The 21,591-nt window shown below is 44.5% G+C and overlaps 1 protein-coding gene across 1 annotated transcript in view; it reads left to right on the top strand.

The window, feature by feature from the left end:
- Positions 1–19,532, top strand: part of LOC141050873 (mast cell protease 1A-like) — a 37,909-nt gene extending 18,377 nt beyond the window's left edge. Inside the window, exon 5 of the mRNA XM_073547539.1 lies at positions 19,242–19,532. Within this exon, the coding sequence (XP_073403640.1) occupies positions 19,242–19,397 (156 nt within the window). The 3' untranslated portion in view covers positions 19,398–19,532. The remainder of the gene's footprint in view (positions 1–19,241) is intronic.
- The last annotated feature ends 2,059 nt before the right edge of the window (positions 19,533–21,591 follow it).

Here is a 21,591-nt window from a genome sequence, read left to right as displayed (position 1 = left end):
AAAATTGTAGGCCTCCATCTCTCAGACATACAGTTTCATGTGCTCTGGTAACATTTCTGTGATCTGGATACCTGCTAAAAAGCTTGTAAAAATTTTGTAGGCCTACATTTCTCAGACATACAGTGTTTGTGAACATTTTTGTGATCTGTAAAACTGCAAAAAAGCTTTTAAAAATTTTGAAGGTCTCCATTTCTCAGACATACAGTGTTACTTTGCTTGTGGAAGTTGGAAGCTCTGGAGCCCTGTCTCAGCAGAGCGGCAATAGGCTCTGCTGAAGCGAATTTGTCTAGGAGACAAACTGCACACTGCGGCAAAATTACTTAAAGGAATAATAGACCAGACAGTTCTGTGGCTTTTGCTGCAGAACCTCCAACCAGGCATGGTTGTGTGTGATAATGGGTGTATCCATGTGGCGGCTGTGAAACTTGGCAAGCTCACACATGTACCATGCTTGGCATATGTGCTCAACTTGGTAGTTTCAGTGGTTTCTGAAAACATACCCAGATTTGACAGAACTTCTAGTCATGGTATGCCATGTCAGCGCCCATTCCTGCAAGTCTGCTACTAATGCCGTTGCTCTGACAGTGCAGCAGCAGCGCATGCAAGTGCCAGCTCACTGACTGATGTGCGACGTCACCACACACTGGAACTCCACATTGTACTAGCTGACAAGGCTTTGTAAGCAGAAGAGGCCAGTGGTTGAGTACTAACTCAAACACACCTGTTGATATTCTGAGAGTGGACTCCACAAAGATGGTGAGCGGCAATAACGTCATAGTCAGCATAACTATACAACTTTGGTGCCTTCCTAAACAGTCGCTGCTCACAATTAAACATGAAGCTTTGCATGAGAATCAGGTGGTGGAGGAAGACATGATACAGGGAAAGCCTCATCTCATCTGCTCAGCGCAGTTTGGGTTACAATGAGGAAGTGGACACTGAGGAAGAACAGGAGTCAACAGTGTGATGCTGCAGCAAAAAAGGCAAATACAATTATGGGATGTATTAGCAGAAGCATACAGTCTAGATCACGTGAAATCATTATCCCCTTCTACTCCATTCTGGCCAGAGCTCATCTTTAATACTGTGTCCAGTTTTGGGCACCACATTTTAAAAAAGACATCAACAAACTGGAGAAAGTTCAGAGAAGAGCGACCAGAATGGTAACCGGTCTGCAAACCATGTTCTATGAGGAATGGTTACAGGATTTGGAAATGTTTAGCTTTCAAAAAAGAAGACTGAGAGGAGACTTAATCGCTGTCTACAAATATCTCAAAGGATGTCAAATTGTAGAATGATCATCTTTATTTTAATTTGCACAAGAAAAGACTAGAAGCAATGGGATGAAACTGAATGGGAGGAGACACAGATAAGATATTAGAAAAAACTTTTTGACAGTGAGGGTAATCAATGAGTGGAACAGGCTGCCACGAGAGGTGGTGATTTCTCCTTTCACAGAAGTCTTCAAACAGAGGCTGGACAGACATCTGTCTGGGAAGATTTAGTGAATCCTGCTTTGAGCAGGGGGTTGGACCAGATGACCCAAGAGGCCCCTTCCAACTCTACCATTCTATGACTCTATGAAGAGGAAGAGGAGAAACAGGAGCTGGTGGCTAATGCTAGTAACCGAAGATAGTAGCCACACAACCTTCTTCCCATCTCTCCTACATGGATGAGCTGATGATTGGAATGAGGAAAGTCGTCATCAGGGTGGATACAAGGAAGTGTTGGCTGTATGGAGCTTGGCACATAGGGCCAACTTTATGAACCGTTGTCTTTCCCGTGACTCGTGAGTTACATTCATCTTGCACAAAAAAAAGTACTGGCTGTCCACCATGCTAGACCCATGCTATAAGGAGAATTTTACATCTCTTCTTCCTGAGGTGGAGAGGTCTTCTAAAATGGTTCTATAGCAGAAGGAGATGAGTCCTCACTGAGTCCTGCATGTGTCCAACCTATATCATTCATCTTTGCAGCATATATAATGGTATTTTATTTAACTATTTCCAGCAATTTCACTGAGTCCTGCATGTGTCCAACCTATATCATTTATCTTTGCAGCATATATAATGGTATTTAACTATTTCCAGCAACTTCACTGAGTCTTGCATGTGTCCAACCTATATTATTCATCTTTGCTGCATATATAATGCTATATAGTTATTTCAACTTACACTGCTTGTCCCCTTATGCTATTAAGGTCAAGTAACTTTTCAAAGTGGTTTATGATTCATGCAGCCCTGGACATTTATTTATCTGCTCAATACTTTTCTTGTGTCCTGCTGTCTTAACTTACTGTCACGTGGACCCGTCCTGTGTGATGCGACCCGCAGGCCGGTAACTGTAAACAACAAGACGCAGCACGTGATACAGTCCTGTGTGACATGGCCCGCAGGCCGGTAACTAAAACAGCAAGACAAGGGGAAGGGAAAATAGTTACAAAGGTGGGCCCTGCGATAGGGAAAGGGGACGTGGAGACCTCCTGCACTCCCCTGAGTCAGTGTCCCTAATGCTCCTAATGATCCCTATGCCGTTTCCGCAACGGGTGCCGCTCAGGATACCTGTCGCCCTTGCACACCCTACACCTATCCCTTGCTAGGGAGCTGGGTGGCGCAGGCACTGGCCCCACCACTGTACTAATACACACGAAGGAAAAACACAAACAGGGAAACACCACTTAGCTTTACTCTGTTGCACTTGCTCCTGGCAACACCAGAATGCAGCTCTCCTCCTGAAACGCTACCACCAAGCTCTGTCAGAGCTACAAGGAAATCCCCTATGACTCCTTCCACACCAGGGATAAGACAGTGCTGCAAGGAACATTCTCAGCTCCTTCCTCCACCAAGGATGGTTGAAATGAACACTATCATGTTATGAATGGGTCACTGAGGAAGAAAAAACCTAAACATGCTAAGCCCAGAATAACCAGAGAGGTTGGTAACTATGCAGATTGCAGATCCCTGATCTTACCACACAACTAGAAGCAGCCAAGGAGCGTGCCTACGATGAACCTAGATGCCTCGTCACGGCCGGAGGGCTAACTAAGCCTAAAGCAAGAAAAGGGAAAACTAACTGCCCCAGAGGAGACCCCAAAGGAATAGACAGCCCCCACACATGTATTGACGGTGAAACAAGACGAAAACACAAACACAGGTAGGAAAATAGGCTGAGCAAACGATGGGGCCCAAACTAACTAGAAAGGAGAGGAAAGGAAAGACACTGTCTGCAATATGCAAAAAACCCTACAAAATAATGTCCAACACTTCTGATAGGAAAAATAACCCTGAAGTCACTAGACTTCTCCCACTATATCAGCACTCTGAAATATTCTGAGACAGAGCAAAAAGAGGCCAAATAAGGGACAAAAAGCAAATTGACAAACACAGATAAATAAGAGTGGAGATACAGGACAGCCCATGCTGCGGCTGGCTGACCACAAAAAAACTGAATAAACAAACAAAGTCAAGTGTGAACATTAACAGAGAAACTTAGCTTGAGCTGACTGGAACAGAGCTGAGAACCAAGACCTGACAAGCAAGAAGTATCACCAGCAACTGAATAGGGCGTCGGCTGCCTTAAATCCAATAAGACTTCTGAAGTCCAATCGTAATCCTCATTCTCAGGTGGCAGATCACCACCGATCAAATCCGCCTCACTACCTTCTGTTACCACCAGAGGGAGTCTGGAAGGAGAACTCCCAACTGGTGAACCAGAGAATGAACTCACAACACTATCACCAATGCTGACTGCAACACCTGTGACTCTTATAGCAGAGCCAGCAATCACACCTGCATTATAAACATGTGCACTTAACTAAAGAAACAGAGTGCAATGATGCTCACCACCACCGGGGGCAAACTTAGAACAAACGACACCACAGTGTAATAATCCAAATGGCCACCGGGAGCAAAAACCACACTTAAGCACAGCTTAAGGAAAAAAAAAAAGGTTACCTGTGCTTTTATCTGTCCTGATCCCGCATAGATCATGACAGCACCCTCCCCTTAATGAGGGGCCTCTGGACCCTCAAGACCACTCCCCATCAGGGAACCACCTACAGCGGGGACGCCCAGACCCAGAGTTCACCCTAGCAACTACCTGCATGTCAGGTTGATGACAAATGAGCCCGCTGGTATTGACATCGTATGTTCTGGAGGCAACACACATCTCCGAAGCGCTGACCTCGGGAACGGGTAGTGTATGTGTATGTTTGGTATAAGCTGGTAACACTCCACAACACACTTCCACTTGATGTTTTTTGGTGGCCACCCATATACGCTCGTTCACACACAGGTCCGGACCTGAACATTTATTGCCACTCGTTCGTTTGTCACCTCTTGGAGAACTCTTTCTGGGATTGACAACAGAGGCGTCCCCCTGTGTCACCACACTCACACCCCCGCACTTCACCAAGGGGTACACCACCCTCCAACCCCTTCCACCACGAGGTCTGCGCTTCCCAGGGTTGGCCAATGGCGAGGGTTGAGACTTGCCCCTACTCTCCTGCAGCACATCTGCTGCTCTCACCAGAGAGGAAGGGATCCGTTGAAGAGAGACGGCAGAGACAGTAGTTCCTAGGCAGCAGACCTCACCCGAGTGCCCCCAGCTGACCACTTCCCTCACCCGTCAATCTATTACCAGGTTGTGTCTTTTCAGCGAAGGGAGCCCTAAAACATTAGGTACTGGCATTCCCTCCAAGACGTAGCATGACAAGGACTCCTCATAATGTCCTATACGCAGATGGATACTCTCTATGACTTGGGTCAAGCTCCCCTGGCTCAGTGGAACAGAGTTTATGGCCTGGACGCTTATAGGCTGGGCTAGTGTCCTACACCTCAGACTATGAGTCTGGACAAAGCGAGCATCCACCAGACTGACTCCTGCTCTGCTGTCCACAAGCATCGGTATCACCTCTGGTACCCCGCCAGCCAAGACCTCTGCTGACATGGTACCTTGGGAGGGCAAAATGGAGGAAATGTATACTCCCTGGTCGCCTCCCTCCAAGCGACCAGGGGAATGCGGCTTCTCAGATGGCACAGATAATTGGGCACGCAATGGGCAAGCCTTCAAGACATGACCAGTCTGCCCACAGTACAAACATGCCGACACCACTCCCCGAACCGTATGCAGCTCCGAATACAACCTAGCTACTCCTACTTGCATAAGTTTGTCTGGAGACTTAGCATGAACTGGGCAGGCTCTCATAAAATGGCCAGGCTTCCCACAGGAAAAGCATACCCCCCACCACGACGAGCTACAGACACCCCCTTTTTTGTATCAACAACACCGGGCTGTCTGGATTCCTCTCTCTGCACTGGTGGGTCCTCCTCCCTAGCGAGGACATCAGGGGGCACTTTTTGTATATGTCTTTCTCTAAGGTGTTTATCCACCCAGATGGCAAGGGACATGGCGGCCTCCAGCAACCTGGGGGCGGCGTACTGTACCAGAGTATCCTGCAACCTTGGAGACAAACCCTGCACAAATTGACTCCTAAGTGCAGGGTCATTCCACTGAGTGTTAGTGGTCCACCTCCTAAACTCTGAGCAGTACTCCTCAGCAACCCGGGCTCCCTGTTTACACCTACGGAGTCGAGATTCCACCAGGGCGACGCCATCAGGATCCGCATACACAAGCAACAAAGCCGCAAAAAACTTGTCCACGGACACTAATGATGGAGAATCGTCCGGTAGGGACAAGGCCCAGGATTGGGGATCCCCTTTAAGAAGAGACATAATGATTCCCACCCGTTGCTCTTCACTCCCTAATGAAAGAGGGCGCAGCCTGAAATACAATTTACAGGCTTGCTGGAATACCAAGAATTGATCTCTCCCTCCAGAAAATCTGTCAGGGAGGGATATCTTGGGTTCTGGCTGAGCCTGTCTCTGAACCAAGCCCCCAAAGCCCACCAACTCACCACGCAGCCCCCTAATCTCATCAGCAAGGGTCTGCAGCATTTGGGCAAAGGTCTGAATTGGGTCCATGGCTCAGCAGAAAAAAATTGTATGGTTGGTGATAATGTCACGTGGACCCGTCCTGTGTGACGCGACCCGCAGGCGGTAACTGTAAACAACAAGATGCGGCACGTGATACAGTCCTGTGTGACACGGCCCGCAGGCTGGTAACTAAAACAACAAGACAAAGGGAAGGGAAAACAGTTACAATGGTGGGCCCTGCGATTAGGAAAGGGGACATGGAGACCTCCTGCACTCCCCTGAGTCAGTGTCCCTAACGCTCCTAACATTCCCTATGCCGGTTCCGCATCGGGCGCCGCTCAGGATACCTGTCGCCCTAGCACACCCTACACCTATCCCTTGCTAGGGAGCTGGGTGGCGCAGGCACTGGTCCCACCGCTTTACTAATACACACAAAGGAAAAACACAAACAGGGAAACACCACTTAGCTTTACTCTGTTGCACTTGCTCCTGGCAACAGAGTCCACCACCAGAATGCAGCTCTCCTCCTGAAACGCTGCCACCAAACTCTGTCAGAGCTGCAAGGAAGTCCCCTATGACTCCTTCCACACCAGGGCTAAGACAGTGCTGCAAGGAAAGTTCTCAGCTCCTTCCTCCACCAAGGATGGTTGAAATGAACACTATCACCAAGGCTGATTGCAACACCTGTGACTCTTTTATAGCAGAGCCAGCAATCACACCTGCATTATAACCATGTGCATTTAACTAAAGAAACAGAATGCAATGACGCTCACCATCACTGGGGGCAAACTTAGAACTAACGACACCACAGTGCAATGATCCAAATGGCCACCGGGGGCAAAAACCACACTTAAGCACAGCTTAAGGAGAAAAAAAGGTTACCTGTGCTTTTATCTGTCCTGATCCCGCATGATCATGGATCATGACACTTAGTTTGATTGCTAATGAGTGAGGAGAGAAAAAAAAAGGAAGATCTTAGAACTGGCATTCTATAAATTCAGAGCTAGCCTGGGGATGCATTTATGTAGGGGGGCATTGATGTACATGTAATCGAAGAACATGTATCAAAGTATGGGCAGATATAACATGGCAGTTAGACAGGGCAGGAGACAGGTAAGACAAATAAACAAATCTATTCCCTGTACATTTGGATTATCACAAATATATACCATATGCATTTGTATAATTTATATCCTGGCTGCTGCATTCACTCACATCCACCGCGCTTGCATTAACTCTTTACACTCCATATCGGCCCCTCTGTCCTTTCCTCTCCTATGTATAGCACTCACGCTCTTTTCATATTGCTAAACAGCACTGATCCATTCACTCGCACCATCCAACACAAGAGATGCTCTCACAAATCACTTAACCATCTGCTCACTCTTTCTATCCTCTTTCTTCTAGTCGCAGGAGATATCTCTTCCAACCCTGGCCCCTCAAGTTATAGTAAGTCGAACCCCACAACTGCTACACTTAGAAACCCCTCTAATCTTATTAATATTGCCTGCATGCCTTCTCTCTCTTTTAATTGTGCCCTTTGGAATTCTCGCTCAGTGTGTAATATACTCTCCTTCATCCATGACCTCTTCCTTTCTTATTCTATTTACCTTCTGGCTCTTACTGAAACCTGGATCCAGCAGTCAGACACCACCGCTGCTGCTCTTTCATATGGTGGACTACACTTCTCTCATATCCCAAAATTGGACAACAGAGCAGGTGGAGGCGTTGGTCTGCTCCTATCACCCAAATGTACCTTTCAGGTTATCCCTCATGTACCCTCACTTGTCTTCCCTTCTTTTGAGGTCCATGCTGTCAGACTCTACGTCCCCTTCTCCATGCGAGTAGAGGTGGTGTATCGTCCTCCGGGCCCCTCCCATCAATTTCTGGATCACTTTGCCTCCTGGCTTCCACAGTATCTCTCCTGTGACGTCCCCACCCTGATCATGGGAGACTTCAGCATTCCCATTGCCCTTCCCTTCTCACCATCTGCTTTTCACCTTCTAACCTCCTCTTTCAGCCTATCACAGCATACTAACTCCCCCACGCATGAAGACGGAAACTCCCTCGACTTGGTCTTCTCCCGACTTTGCTCAGTGGATAATTTCACAAACTACCCTCTCCCGCGCTCTGACCACAACCTTCTATCATTCTCTATCAAGAACTGCCATCCCGCACAGGTCACCCCCACTTTCCACACTTTTAGAAACATACAGGCCATTAACACCCAGAGACTTATGAAGAACTTGCAGTCATCATTGGCCCCTATCTCCTCCCTCTCATGTCCTGATTCTGCATTGAAGCATTACAATGAAACACTTCAAAGTGCCCTGGATGAAACTGCACCTCCTATACATAGAACAACTAGGCACAGACGGCAACAACCCTGGCACACACTGCGAACATGCTTCCTACAGCGGTGCTCCAGGTACTCTGAACGTCTGTGGAGAAAATCCAATCTACCTGAATATTTCATCCATTACAAGTTTAGGCTTAAAACATACAACACTGCCCTTCACCTCTCAAAACAAACCTATTTCAACACCCTCATCACGTCACTATCCAATAATCCGAAATATCTCATTGACACTTTTCATTCCCTACTTAACCCAAGAGTGCAGGCCTCAACCACAGATCTCCATGCTGACAATCTGGCTAATTATTTAAAAGAAAAAATTGACCATATCCGACAGGAAATTATCTCCCAATCACCTCATACCATGTACTGTCCTCCCTCCCCCACTGCATCTAGCGCATTGTCTGATTTTGAACCAGTAACAGAAGATGAAGTAATCAGGCTCCTTGCATCTTCTCGCCCTACAACTTGCACCAGTGACCCCATTCCATCACATCTCCTCCAGTCCCTTTCCCCTGCTGTCACCACTCACCTAACTAAAATATTGAACCTCTCACTCTCTTCTGGTATCTGTCCTTCCTCATTTAAGCATGCCACCATACAGCCATTACTTAAAAAACCATCCCTTCACCAAAACTGTGCCGCTAAATATAGACCTGTCTCTAATCTTCCCTTCATCTCTAAACTCCTGGAACACCTGGTCCACACTCGTCTTATCCGCTATCTCTCAGATAACTCTCTCCTCGACCCTCTACAATTTGGTTTCTGCTCTCTACACTCTGCTGAAACTGCCTTCACTAAAGTCTCTAATGAACTTCTAACAGCTATATCTAATGGTCACTACTCCATGCTAATTCTCCAGGATCTCTCCGCAGCATTCGACACTGTGGATCATCATTTCTAGAATTCGACCCTTTCTTACTTTCGACTCTGCAAAAACTCATACTGTTTCTCTTATTCATTCTTGTCTGGACTATTGTAACTCTCAACTAATCAGTCTCCCTCTTAACAAACTCTCCCCTCTCCAATCCGCCCTGAATGCTGCAGCTAGGATCATATTCCTCACCAATCGCTATACCGATGCCTCTACCTTGTGCCAGTCCTTACACTGGCTACCCATCTACTCCAGAATTCAATATAAACTTATTATTCTCACCCACAAAACCCTCCATGGCTCAGCACCACCCTACATCTCCTTCCTCGTCTCAGCCTACCACCCTACCCGTGCCCTCTGTTCTGCTAATGACCTGAGGTTAACATCCTCATTAATCAGAACCTCCCACTCCCGTCTCCAAGACTTTTCACGTGCCGCACCAATTCTTTGGAATGCACTACCCAGGCTAGTACGATTAATCCCCAATCCCCACAGTTTTAAGTGTGCCTTAAAAGCGCATTTGTTCAGACTGGCCTATCGCCTCAACGAATGAACCTAAATATGCCTGTGTGGCTCATTTAAATTTTTTTTACCATAATCAGGTTCCTCGCATCATGTTCTCACATGCTTTTTGCATTTAATAGCCCTCTGTGTCTGTACTGTTACATATTTAGACTGTTATCTGTCTTGCAGCAACAGGAACACCCGATTCTTACACTAGGGATGGTCCAAACAATAAAAACAATAAAAGCAATTGTTACCATCCACCTTTCATGTCTCCCATTTTTTCTTATAGATTGTAAGCTTGCGAGCAGGGCCCTCATTCCTCTTGGTATCTGTGTTGATCTATGTGTTTATTGCTATGCTATGCTGTAATGTCTATTATCTGTACAAGTCCCCTCTATAATGTAAAGTGCTGAGGAATATGTTGGCGCTATAGAAATAAAATTATTATTATTATTATTAAGGAGATTGTGGAAAATATGTTGAAAAAATTCCCACGAGACAACACTAGCTGCAGGGGACAACCAAAGAGAAGAGGCCATGGAGACACACAGCAGAAACAGGGGTACACTGTCAAAGGCTGGGGCCAATTTCATGACACCAGCCCAGTGCCCTGGGCCTAATGATTATCAAGCAATACCTGGCCGCCCAAACCAGCGTACACCTTAATTCCGTTGCGACATTTAACTATTGGGTCATGAAGCTGGACACCTGGCATGAGCTGTCCCTCTCTGCCTTGGAGGTGTTGTGCTGCCCTGACACTAGTGTCTTGTCTGAACAGGTTTTTAGTGCCACCGGGGGAGTCATAACAGGCAGGTGCTTTTGGCTCCCAATAGAGAATGCAGACAGGCTCACTCTCATAAAAATGAACACAGCCTGGATTAGCCCACCCCACCAGATGACAGCAGCACATAAAGTGTTTATAATATTCAATAATTCAATGAGGCCCGCCAGTTGTTTCCTTTCAGGGGTTTAGGGTTTATGGATGACCTTAATCATATTTTCTGTCTGGCTTTGCACTTTCTGCAAATCCTATATGATTGTATAATACTTCAACTACAGTTTCAAAATATTTTCGTTAAAATTGTTGTTATGGATTCAATGACTCCTTCATATAGTTTAAAACGGTTATTATTGCATTACGGTGGTATGTAAAATGTACAAAAAGCGTTGAAAAATATTTTAAGATTAGATTACTCATCCATACAGTATTGCATGCTTTATATCACATTTTTGTGGTATATAACAGTAGAAAAAAGCATTTGAATTTTTTTCTGGTTTCTTCACATTTCTTACCCATATACTATTGTGTGTTCTAGGGTACATTTTTGTGATATAAAATAATGTAAAGCAGCAGCGTCCACGCTGTGCAGAGATGAGGCAGTGACCCAGCAAGTTTAAACAAAAAAATGTGTTTAACCCCTTCCTGACATCAGACGTACTATCCCATCCATGGGACCCGGGCCCCTATGCCCATGGACGGGATAGTACGTCTACCGCGATCAGCGGCGCCCACGTGGTGAGCGCCGCTGATCGCGACCGGGTGTCAGCTGATTATCACAGCTGACACCAGGCACAATGTGTCAGGGGCGGTCACGGACCGCTCCCGACACGTTAACCCCTTGCACACCGCGATCAAACATGATCGCGGTGTACCGGGGGTTAAAGAGAAGCATCGGCAGGGAGGGGGCTCCCTCCGTGCTTCCCTGAGCCCCCCACAGCAGCACAATGTGCAGCGCTGCTGCCGGGGGCTCCTTTCCTGGCGACGGGGGCCTTCGGGGGCCTGCAGGAAGCTGGCTTCCTCAGTGCCTGCAAAGCGCAGGCATGAGGAAGCCTTCTGCACTGCCTGTGACAGATTGCTGATCTGTCACAGTGATCTATGATGTGACAGATCAGCGATCTGTCACAGGACAGTGATGTCCCACCTGGGACTATTTAATAAAGTTAAAAAAAAATAAAGAAAGTGTTAAAATAAATTTAAAAAAATTGCCAAATAAATTAGAAAAAAAAAAAAAATTCCCCAAATAAATCCATTTTTTGGAAATAAAAAAAAAAAACAATAAAAGTGCACATATTAGGTATCGCCGCGTCCGTAACGACCCGCCCTATAAAACTGTCCCATTAGTTAACCCCTTTAGCGAACCCCTTAAAAAATAAAAATAAAAAACGAAGCAAAAAATAATGATTTATTATCATACCGCCAAACAAAAAGTGTAATAACGCGCGATCAAAAAGACGCATATAAATATCCATGGTACCGCTGAAAACATCATCTTGTCCCGCAAAAAACGAGCTGCCACACAGCATCATCAGCGAAAAAGTAAAAAAGTTATAGCTCGCAGAATAAAGCGATGCAAAAATAATTATTTTTTATATAAAATAGTTTTCATTGCATAAAACCGACAAAACATAAAAAAACGACCTAAATGAGGTATCGCTGTAACCGTACTGACCCAAAGAATAAAACCGCTGTATCAATTTTATTGCACGCGGAACGGTGTAAACGCACCCCCCCCAAAAGAAATTCATGAAACGCTGGTTTTTGTTCATTCTGCATCCCAAAAATCGGAATAAAAAGCGATCAAAAAATGTCACGTGCCCGAAAATGGTACCAATAAAAATGTCAACTCGTCCCGCAAAAAATAAGACCCCACATGACTCGGTTGGTCAAAATACGGAAAAATTATAGCTCTCAATATGTGGTGATGCAAAAACTGTTTTTATAATAAAAATCGTATTCTAGCGTGCGACAGTTGCCAAGCATAAAAACCACCATAAATAGTAAATCAAACCCCCCGTTATCACCCCCTTAGTTAGGGAAAAATAATAAAATTAAAAAAATGTATTTATTTCCATTTTTCCATTAGGGTTAGGGCTAGGGCTAGGGTTAGGGTTAGGGCTAGGGCTAGGGTTAGGGCTAGGGTTAGGGTTAGGGCTGAGATTAGGGTTAGGGGTGTGTTGGGGTTCGGGTTGGAGTTAGAATTGGGGGTTTCCACTGTTTGGGCACATCAGGGGCTCTCCAAATGCAACATGGCGTCAGATCTCAATTCCAGCCAATTCTGAGTTGAAAAAGTCAAATGGTGCTCCTTCCCTTCCAAGCTCTGCCATGCGCCCAAACAGTGTTTTACCCCCACATGTAGGGTATCAGCCTACTCAGGTCAAATTGCAAAACAATTTTTGGGGTCCAATTTCTCCTGTTACCCTTAGGAAAATAAAAAATTGGGGGCAAAAATATCATTTTTGTGGAAAAAAATGATTTTTTTATTTTCACGTCCGAGCGTTATAAACTTCTGTGAAACACTTGAGGGTTCAAAGTGCTCACCACACATCTAGATAAGTTCCGTGGGGGGTCTAGTGTCCAAAATGGGGTCACTTGTGGGGAGTTTCAATAGTTTAGGTACATCAGGGGCTCTCCAAACGCACATGACACCCGCAGACCATTCCATCAAAGTCTGCATTCCAAAACATCACTGCTTCCCTTCCGAGCCCCGACGTGTGTCCATACAGTAGTTTTCTCCCACATATGGGGTGTCAGCGTACTCATGACAAATTGGACAACAACTTTTGGGGTCCAATTTCTCCTGTTACCCTTGGGAAAATGAAAAAATTGGGGACTAATTGATCATGTTTGTGGAAAAAATACGATTTTTTTATTTTCATGCCTGGGCATTATAAACTTCTGTGAAGCCCCTGGGGGTTCAAAGTGCTCACCACACATCTAGATAAGATCTTAAGGGGGTCTCGTTTCCAAAATGGGGTCATTTGTGGGGGGTTTCCACTGTTTAGGTACAACATGACACCCGCAGAACATTCCCTCAAAGTCTGCATTCAAAAACGTCACTACTTCCCTTCCGTGCCCCGACGTGTGTCCATACAGTAGTTTTCTCCCACATATGGGGCGTCAGCGTACTCAGGACAAATTGGACAACAACTTTTGGGGTTCAATTTCTCCTGTTACCCTTGGGAAAATAAAAAAATTGGGGACTAATTGATCATGTTTGTGGAAAAAATACAATTTTTTTATTTTCATGCCCGGGCATTATAAACTTCTGTGAAGCCCTTGGGGGTTCAAAGTGCTCACCTCACATCTACATAAGTTCCTTAGGGGGTCTAGTTTTCAAAATGGGGTCATTTGTGGGGGTTTACACTGTTTAGGTACATTAGGGGCTCTCCAAAGGCAACATGACACCCGCAGACCATTCCATCAAAGTCTGCATTCCAAAACATCACTACTTCCCTTCCGAGCCCCAACGTGTGCCCATACAGTAGTTTTCTCCCACATATGGGGTATCAGCATACTCAGGACAAATTGGACAACAACTTTTGGGGTCCAATTTCTCCTGGTACCCTTGGGAAAATAAAAAAATGGTGACTAAAAGATCATGTTTGTGGAAAAAATACGAATTTTTTATTTTCACGCCCGGGCGTTATAAACTTCTGTGAAGCACTGGGGGGTTCAAAGTGCTCACCACACATCTAGCTAAGTTCCTTGGGGGGTCTAGTTTACAAAATGGTGTCATTTGTGGGGGTTTCCACTGTTTTGGTACATCAGGGGTTTTCCAATCGCGACATGATGTCCGATCTTAATTCCAGCCAAAAACGTCAAATGGCGCTGCTTCCCTTCTGAGCTCTGCCATGCGCCCAAATAGTGGTTTACCCCCACATGTGGGATATCAGCGTACTCAGGACAAATTGCACAATAACTTTTAGGGTCCTGTTACCCTTGGAAAAATAAGAATTGAGGGTGAAAAGATCATTTTTGTGGAAAAAATATGATTTTTTAATTGTACGGCTTTATGTTATAAACTTCTGTGAAGCCCTTGGGGGTTCAAAGTTCTCACCACACATCTAGATAAGTTCCTTAGGGGGTCTAGTTTCCAAAATGGTGTCATTTGTGGAGGGTTTCCACTGTTTTGGTACATCAGGGGTTTTCCAATCGCGACATGGTGTCCGATCTCAATTCCAGCCAAAAACGTCAAATGGCGCTGCTTCCCTTCTGAGCTCTGCCATGCGCCCAAATAGTGGTTTACCCCCACATGTGGGGTATCAGCGTACTCAGGACAAATTGCACAATAACTTTTAGTGTCCTGTTACCCTTGGGAAAATAAAAATTGGGGTGAAAAGATCATTTTTGTGGAAAAAATATGATTTTTTAATTGTACCGCTGTACGTTATAAACTTCTGTAAAGCCCTTGTGGGTTCAAAGTTCTCACCACATATCTAGATAAGTTCCTTGGGGGGTCTAGTTTCCAAAATGGGGTCACTTGTAGGGAGTTTCCACTGTTTAGGTACATCAGGGACTCTCCAAACGTGACATGGCGTCCGATCTGAATTCCAGCCAATTTTGCATTGAAAAAGTCAAACGGCGCTCCTTCCATTCTGAGCTCTGCCATGCGCCGAAACAGTCGTTCCCCCCCACATATAAGGTATCAGCGTACTCAGGACAAATTGCACAATAACTTTTGCAGTCCAATTTCTCCTGTTAACCTTGGTAAAATAAAAAAAATTGAACCTGAAGTATTTTTTTTGTGAAAAAAAGTTAGATGTTCATTTTTTTTTTTAAATATTCAAAAAAAATTCCTGTGACGCACCTAAAGGGTTAATAAACTTCTTGAATGTGGTTTTGAGCACCTTAAGGGGTGCAGTTTTTAGAATGGTGTCACTTTTGGGTATTTTCTATCATATAGACCCCTCAAAGTGGCTTCAAATGTGATGTGGTCCTAAAAATAAAATGGTGTTGTAAAAATGAGAAATCACTGGTCAACTTTTAACCCTTATAACTTCCTAACAAAAAAAAATTTGGTTCCAAAATTGTGCTGATGTAAAGTAAACATGTGGGAAATGTTAGTTATCAAGTTTTTTGTGTGCCGTATCTCTGTGATTTAAGGGCATAAAAATTCAAAGTTGGAAAATTGCAAAATTTTCAAAATTTTTGCCAAATTTCCGTGTTTCTCACAAATAAACGCAAGTTATTTGAATGAAATTTTACCACTAACATGAAGTACAATATGTCACGAGAAAACAATGTCAGAATCACCGGGATCCATGGAAGCGTTCCAGAGTTATGACCTCATAAAGGTACAGTGGTCAGAATTGTAAAAATTGGCCCGGTCATGAACGTGCAAACCACCCTTGGGGGTGAAGGGGTTAATGTCTACAAAAAAAGACTCATAGCCACAAGACGCTGTATCCTCCGGATCGCAGCCGGGAAGCAACAAAACAGTCCGTGGCCAGTTGCCGTGAGCGACCACGTTGCCCGGGTATGAAAGGGGTGCCAGACCTTGGCTCAGCTTGGCCCTGTGTTGCCTCACACAGGGAGCTCTGCAGACCACTGCTCTCTCTGAGCAAGTCAGAACTGACACACCCAGACCCTTTCTGCAGGGTTTTTTTTTTTCCTTTTTCCAATCTGTGGCCATAGGCCACCTATAAGACCTGGGGTGGAGGAAACAGACCAGACCCCACTACCTTCCTACAGTCCGTTTCAAAAATAAAAGCCCATACCGGGTTTTCCTGAATAAACTCCTTGGTCCAAATAACTTGACCAGGCTCACACTCACTTTTATTCTGCCCTGTGAGTCACAGGCACACTGCTGCGACGACAGGGCACTCCAGCGGACCTAATATGCTTCAGAGCGCATTCTGGGGGACACATAGCGACCCTCACATATGACTCCGGTCGCTGCCTCACAATACTCAAAAAAAGAAACGTTTAAAAATTTTGCTGGACTACATTTCTCAGATATACAGTATTACGTGTTCTTGGGTACATTTCGTTGGTAAATAACCGTCCAAAAACTTTTTCAAACTTTTATCGTTATTATATTGATCCCTTGGTCTGGAGTATATATTTCATTGCTAAAAAAGCTTCAAAACTTGTTAAAAAAATTATCAATATTATAATGCTCACTTATAGACTATTCCATGGTCTAGAGTACATTTGCTTGCTATATAATCCTCCAAAACTTGTTCCAAATTTATTGGCATCATATTGCTCACCCATAGGGTATTGGATCTTTTAGATACATTTCATTGCTATAAAAACCTAAAAAAAAATTTCAAAATGTATCAGCATTAGATAGCTCGTACACAAGCTACTACATCGTCTTTGGTACATTTTGTTTCTATAAAAGGATCAAAAAACTTGTTTAAAAATGTATCGGTATTATAAGGCCGGTTTCACACGTCAGTGGCACTGGTGGTGGTGACATTTTTCTCACGTACCGGAGACACTGACACACGTAGACCCATTCAAATGAATGGGTCTATGCTGATGTCAACATGTTTTCACGGACCGTGTGTCTGTGCAAAAAAGTGAGAGTGCACGGTCCACAAAACGAGCTGAACACGTGCACACGGAGAACAGTTCACACTGTTCTCCGTGTTCACGAACGGCCGCCAGGGAGGAAGCGCTACTGTAAGCGCTGTTCCTCTTCGGCTGGTGCTGAACGTGGCTGTCATTCTTCTCTCCTGCTCTGCCAGCAACAGCGAGCAGGAGAGAATGAATGAATGAATGAATGAAAACCCGACGTGGGGTCCCCCTTATATTTGTAACCAACCCGTCAAAACTCAGAGCTGGGGGCTGCTATTCTCAGGCTGGTAAGGGGCCATTGATCTTGGCCCCCCAGCCTAAAAACAGAAGCCCGCAACTGCCCTGAATTTAATTAAATTAAATTAAATTATATTTTTTTACATGCTTTTTAAATTTTGCCTGATATACAAGTCATCATGCAGGAAATTTTTTTTAACATTTTTTTCCTGTAAAATGAAATTTCTTGTGGGTTTGGAATGTTTTATCATCACTCCTTAAAGTGGAGTAAAAGTGTGACACCATTGTTCTCATCAGTGATCTGGGAGTCAGAAATGCTTCCAGGGTTCTTCCCCATGCTGTTCTCCTTCCATTAAGCACTTTTCCCATCCATGCCAATATTTTCACTGCCCCCCCCCAGACCTCTTTGTAGAGCCTCATGTAAAAAAGCTTGGCTTTCCCACTGAATCCCATTATACTTGTTACTTGAAACAAGCATGCGAGTATTAGGAATTGCTTGGTTCGACCAATGAGCACCCAAGTATTTTAGTGCTCGCTCATTCCTAGGCACAACTCATTATAAGTATATGAGAGCCAGAACAAGACCCTCATAGATTTGCATTGAGAGCTTGTGATCGTTACCTCTGACTTCCGGTCAGTCAAAAGTTGCGGTCACAATATAACAGCACAGGACCGTAATGGCGCCGGGAAGAGCTGGAGACAGAGGCTGGTAATTATAATACTTGAGTCTGAGAACTTACCGCATATACATGAGTATTAGCCAAGTTTTTCAGCACATTTTTTATGCTGAAAAACCCCCTTCAGCTTATACTTCAGTGAGTGTCCCACAAGATGGAGGGGGAGCGGCAGCGGCAGATCACAGGAGGCAGGAGCCGGCTGCTGCAGCTAAAGTCTGTGCCCGCTGCTAAAGAGGAATGAATATCCACTGTGCTGATAGTGAATATTTATTTCTCTTTAATAGTGAGCAAAATAGTCACAGCTGCCAGCTTCCTGCAGCTGTTGGGCAATCACGTGTGTCCGCTACTTATGGGAATGTATAGTCACTGCCCTCCACTCCAATGGGCATGGAGAACAGTGAATATTCATTCCCATTAGTAGCGGGCACACGTGAAAGCCCGGCAGCTGCAGGTAACCGGCGGCTGCTGCTACTGTGCCCCCTACTAAAGAACAATGAATACTCACTTCTCTCCACACACATAGTCCCGGAGTGGAGAGCAGTGAGTATTCCAGCAGCTGTCCTCTGCTTAAGCAGCACATGATGTCACTGCCATACGCTTCTTACAAGCATAAATCAGCTGCTGGCATCGGAACAAGACACTGCGAGAGGGTAAGTAGGATGGTTTATTTTTTTAATGTTTTTCTGATGGGGGCCATGCATACCAGGATAGGGATGAGGGGGCCATGCATGCCAGCATAGGGATGAGGGGGCAATACATACCAGGATAGAGATGAGGGGGCCACACATACCAGTATATGGATGAGGAACCATGCATACAAGTGTGGTGATGAGGAGACCATGCATACCAGGAGAGGGATGAGGATCCATGCATACCAGGATAGGGATTAGGAGCCATGCATACCAGAATTCGAATAAGAACACAATGTATTCCAGGCTTAAACTCATATCAATACGTTATCCCAGTTTTTTGTGATAAAATTAGGTGCCTCGGCTTATATTCGGGTCGTCTTATACTCGAGTTTATACAGTAGATTAGCAGGACCACTCTAGCACTAAAATGGAAAAACATGGTGGAGTGGTGCTTTAGTGTAAGCTCTGGAGGCAGATTAACATGTAGGTCAGTGCCGACCCATAGATCTTGAAAGCTCATTTACATATAAGAAAAATGTGGATTTCTCTGCAACAAGACATTGGATTGCAGATATCAAGATTTTTTTTTTTAAATTAATTTTATGACCTACATGCCCATATAGATTCCTTAAGAAGGTTGATTCTACTTACAAGTTCCCTTTAAGGACAATGTATACTATTCCTTGTGTGTCTCCTAATTTTTCCTTTTGTGTTTATAGGGAGACTCAGGTGGACCCCTTGTTTGCAATGAGGCTTTAGAAGGCATTGTGTCATTTGGATATGATCACCCTCCAGGTGTATATGCAAGAGTTGGAAAATACTTGGAATGGATCAAACAAACCATCTCCAAATATGAAAGCACAGACACCATCTGATAATTGCACATTTATATTAATGGGGGACACTATTATCTCCCCCCTTCCCCTCATATTCATTTGTGTCATTATACAGCCCCTACTATTACAGTAAAATAAGAATATTCAATAATCAATAAAAGTAAAATTTAGAAATTGTTTGTTATTTACCTTTATTTTGCATTTTGCATGGCATATACTTATCTGTAGTCAAATCCTTGGATTATTCTGTCATCTCTTGCAATTTGACAGAGTAGCATATGCCTGTGGTTCCATCATAAACTATTACTCAAAGGGAACCTGTCAGCAGGATTGTGCAAAGTAGCCTACACACAGTGTCAGGTCGGTGCTGTTATACTGATTAGGCCACATGCACACATTCAGGATTTGGTGAGTTTTTTACCTCAGTATTTGTAAGCCAAAACCAGGAGTGGGTGAAAAATGCAGAAGTGGTGCAAATGTTTCTATTAGGGCTCATACTCACTTGCAAGAGACTCACACGATTCTCGTGCGAGTCTCTTGCATGAAAGCCCGGCACTTGGACCGGAGCATGCGGCTACATGTATTTCTATGAAGCCGCACGTTCCGGTCCCAGTGCCAGCGGCAGTGCCAGGTTTTCATGTGAGAGACTTGCACGAGAATAGTGCGAGTCTCTCGCAAGTGAGTATGAGCCCTCATGCTTTTCCTCTGACCGTTCCACTCCTGGTTTTGGCTTACAAATACTGGGGTAAAAAACTCACCAAATCCTGAATGTATGCACATGGCCTAAGGCTGAAGTCACACTCAACGTGTAAAAAAAAAAAAAATCGGACCGATTTTGATGCCCGAGAATCGCAGGAGTGTTCTCCGTATGGTGATCCGTATGTAATCCATTTGCAATGCGATAATGAGATTTCCTCGCATCTAGTATCCGTATGACATCCGTATGCAACCCGCATGCAATGAGTTTTTACATACAGTAGTTCTCTGTCACTGACACATCATTTTAAAACAAAATATTCTTCAAAACACACACATATATATATTGATTGATGGATAGATATATAAAGCTAGATAGATTAAAATCCGGCAAATGATCTGCCGCATACAGTATAATCACAGAGTGACAGGTTAGAATAGAATAGATATATGCACAAATAATAGGTGCATATATCTGTGTATATATATATATATATATATATATATATGTATATACAGTACAGACCAAAAGTTTGGACACACCTTCTCATTCAAAGAGTTTTCTTTATTTTCATGAGTATAAAAATTGTAGATTCACTCTGAAGGCCCCAAAACTATGAATTAACACATGTGGAATTATATAATTAACAAAAAAGTGTGAAACAACTGAAAATATGTCTTATATTCTAGGTTCTTCAAAGTAGCCACCTTTTGCTTTGATTACTGCTTTGCACACTCTTGGCATTCTCTTGATCAGCTTCAAGAGGTAGTCCCCGGAAATGGTCTTCCAACAGCCTTGAAGGAGTTCCCAGAGATGCTTAGCATTTGTTGGCCCTTTTGCCTTCAATCTGCGGTCCAGCTCACACCAAACCATCTCGATTGGGTTCAGGTCTGGTGACTGTGGAGGCCAGGTCATCTGGCGTAGCACCTCATCACTCCCCTTCTTGGTCAAATAGCCCTTACACAGCCTGGAGGTGTTTTTGGGGTCATTGCCCTGTTGAAAAATAAATGATGGTCCAACTAAACGCAAACCGGATGGAATAGCATGCCGCTGCAAGATGCTGTGGTAGCCATGCTGGTTAAGTATGCCTTCAATTTTGAATAAATCCCCAATAGTGTCACCAGTAAAGCATCCCCCACACCATCACACCTCCTCCTCCATGCTTCACGGTGGGAACCAGGCATGTAGAGTCCATCCGTTCACCTTTTCTGCGTCGCACAAAGACACGGTGGTTGGAACCAAAGATCTCAAATTTGGACTCATCAGACCAAAGCACAGATTTCCACTGGTCTGATGTCCATTCCTTGTGTTCTTTAGCCCAAACAAGTCTCTTCTGCTTGTTGCCTGTCCTTAGCAGTGGTTTCCTAGCAGCTATTTTACCATGAAGGCCTGCTGCACAAAGTCTCCTCTTAACAGTTGTTGTAGAGATGTGTCTGCTGCTAGAACTCTGGCATTGACCTGGTCTCTAATCTGAGCTGCTGTTAACCTGCGATTTCTGAGGCTGGTGACTCAGATGAACTTATCCTCTGCAGCAGA

Source organism: Dendrobates tinctorius, unplaced genomic scaffold (genome assembly GCF_039654945.1).
Source record: "Dendrobates tinctorius isolate UK_male_01 unplaced genomic scaffold, ASM3965494v1 ptg000011l, whole genome shotgun sequence".
Classification (NCBI taxonomy): domain Eukaryota; kingdom Metazoa; phylum Chordata; class Amphibia; order Anura; family Dendrobatidae; genus Dendrobates; species Dendrobates tinctorius.
This window is presented reverse-complemented; position numbering and strand designations above follow the sequence as displayed.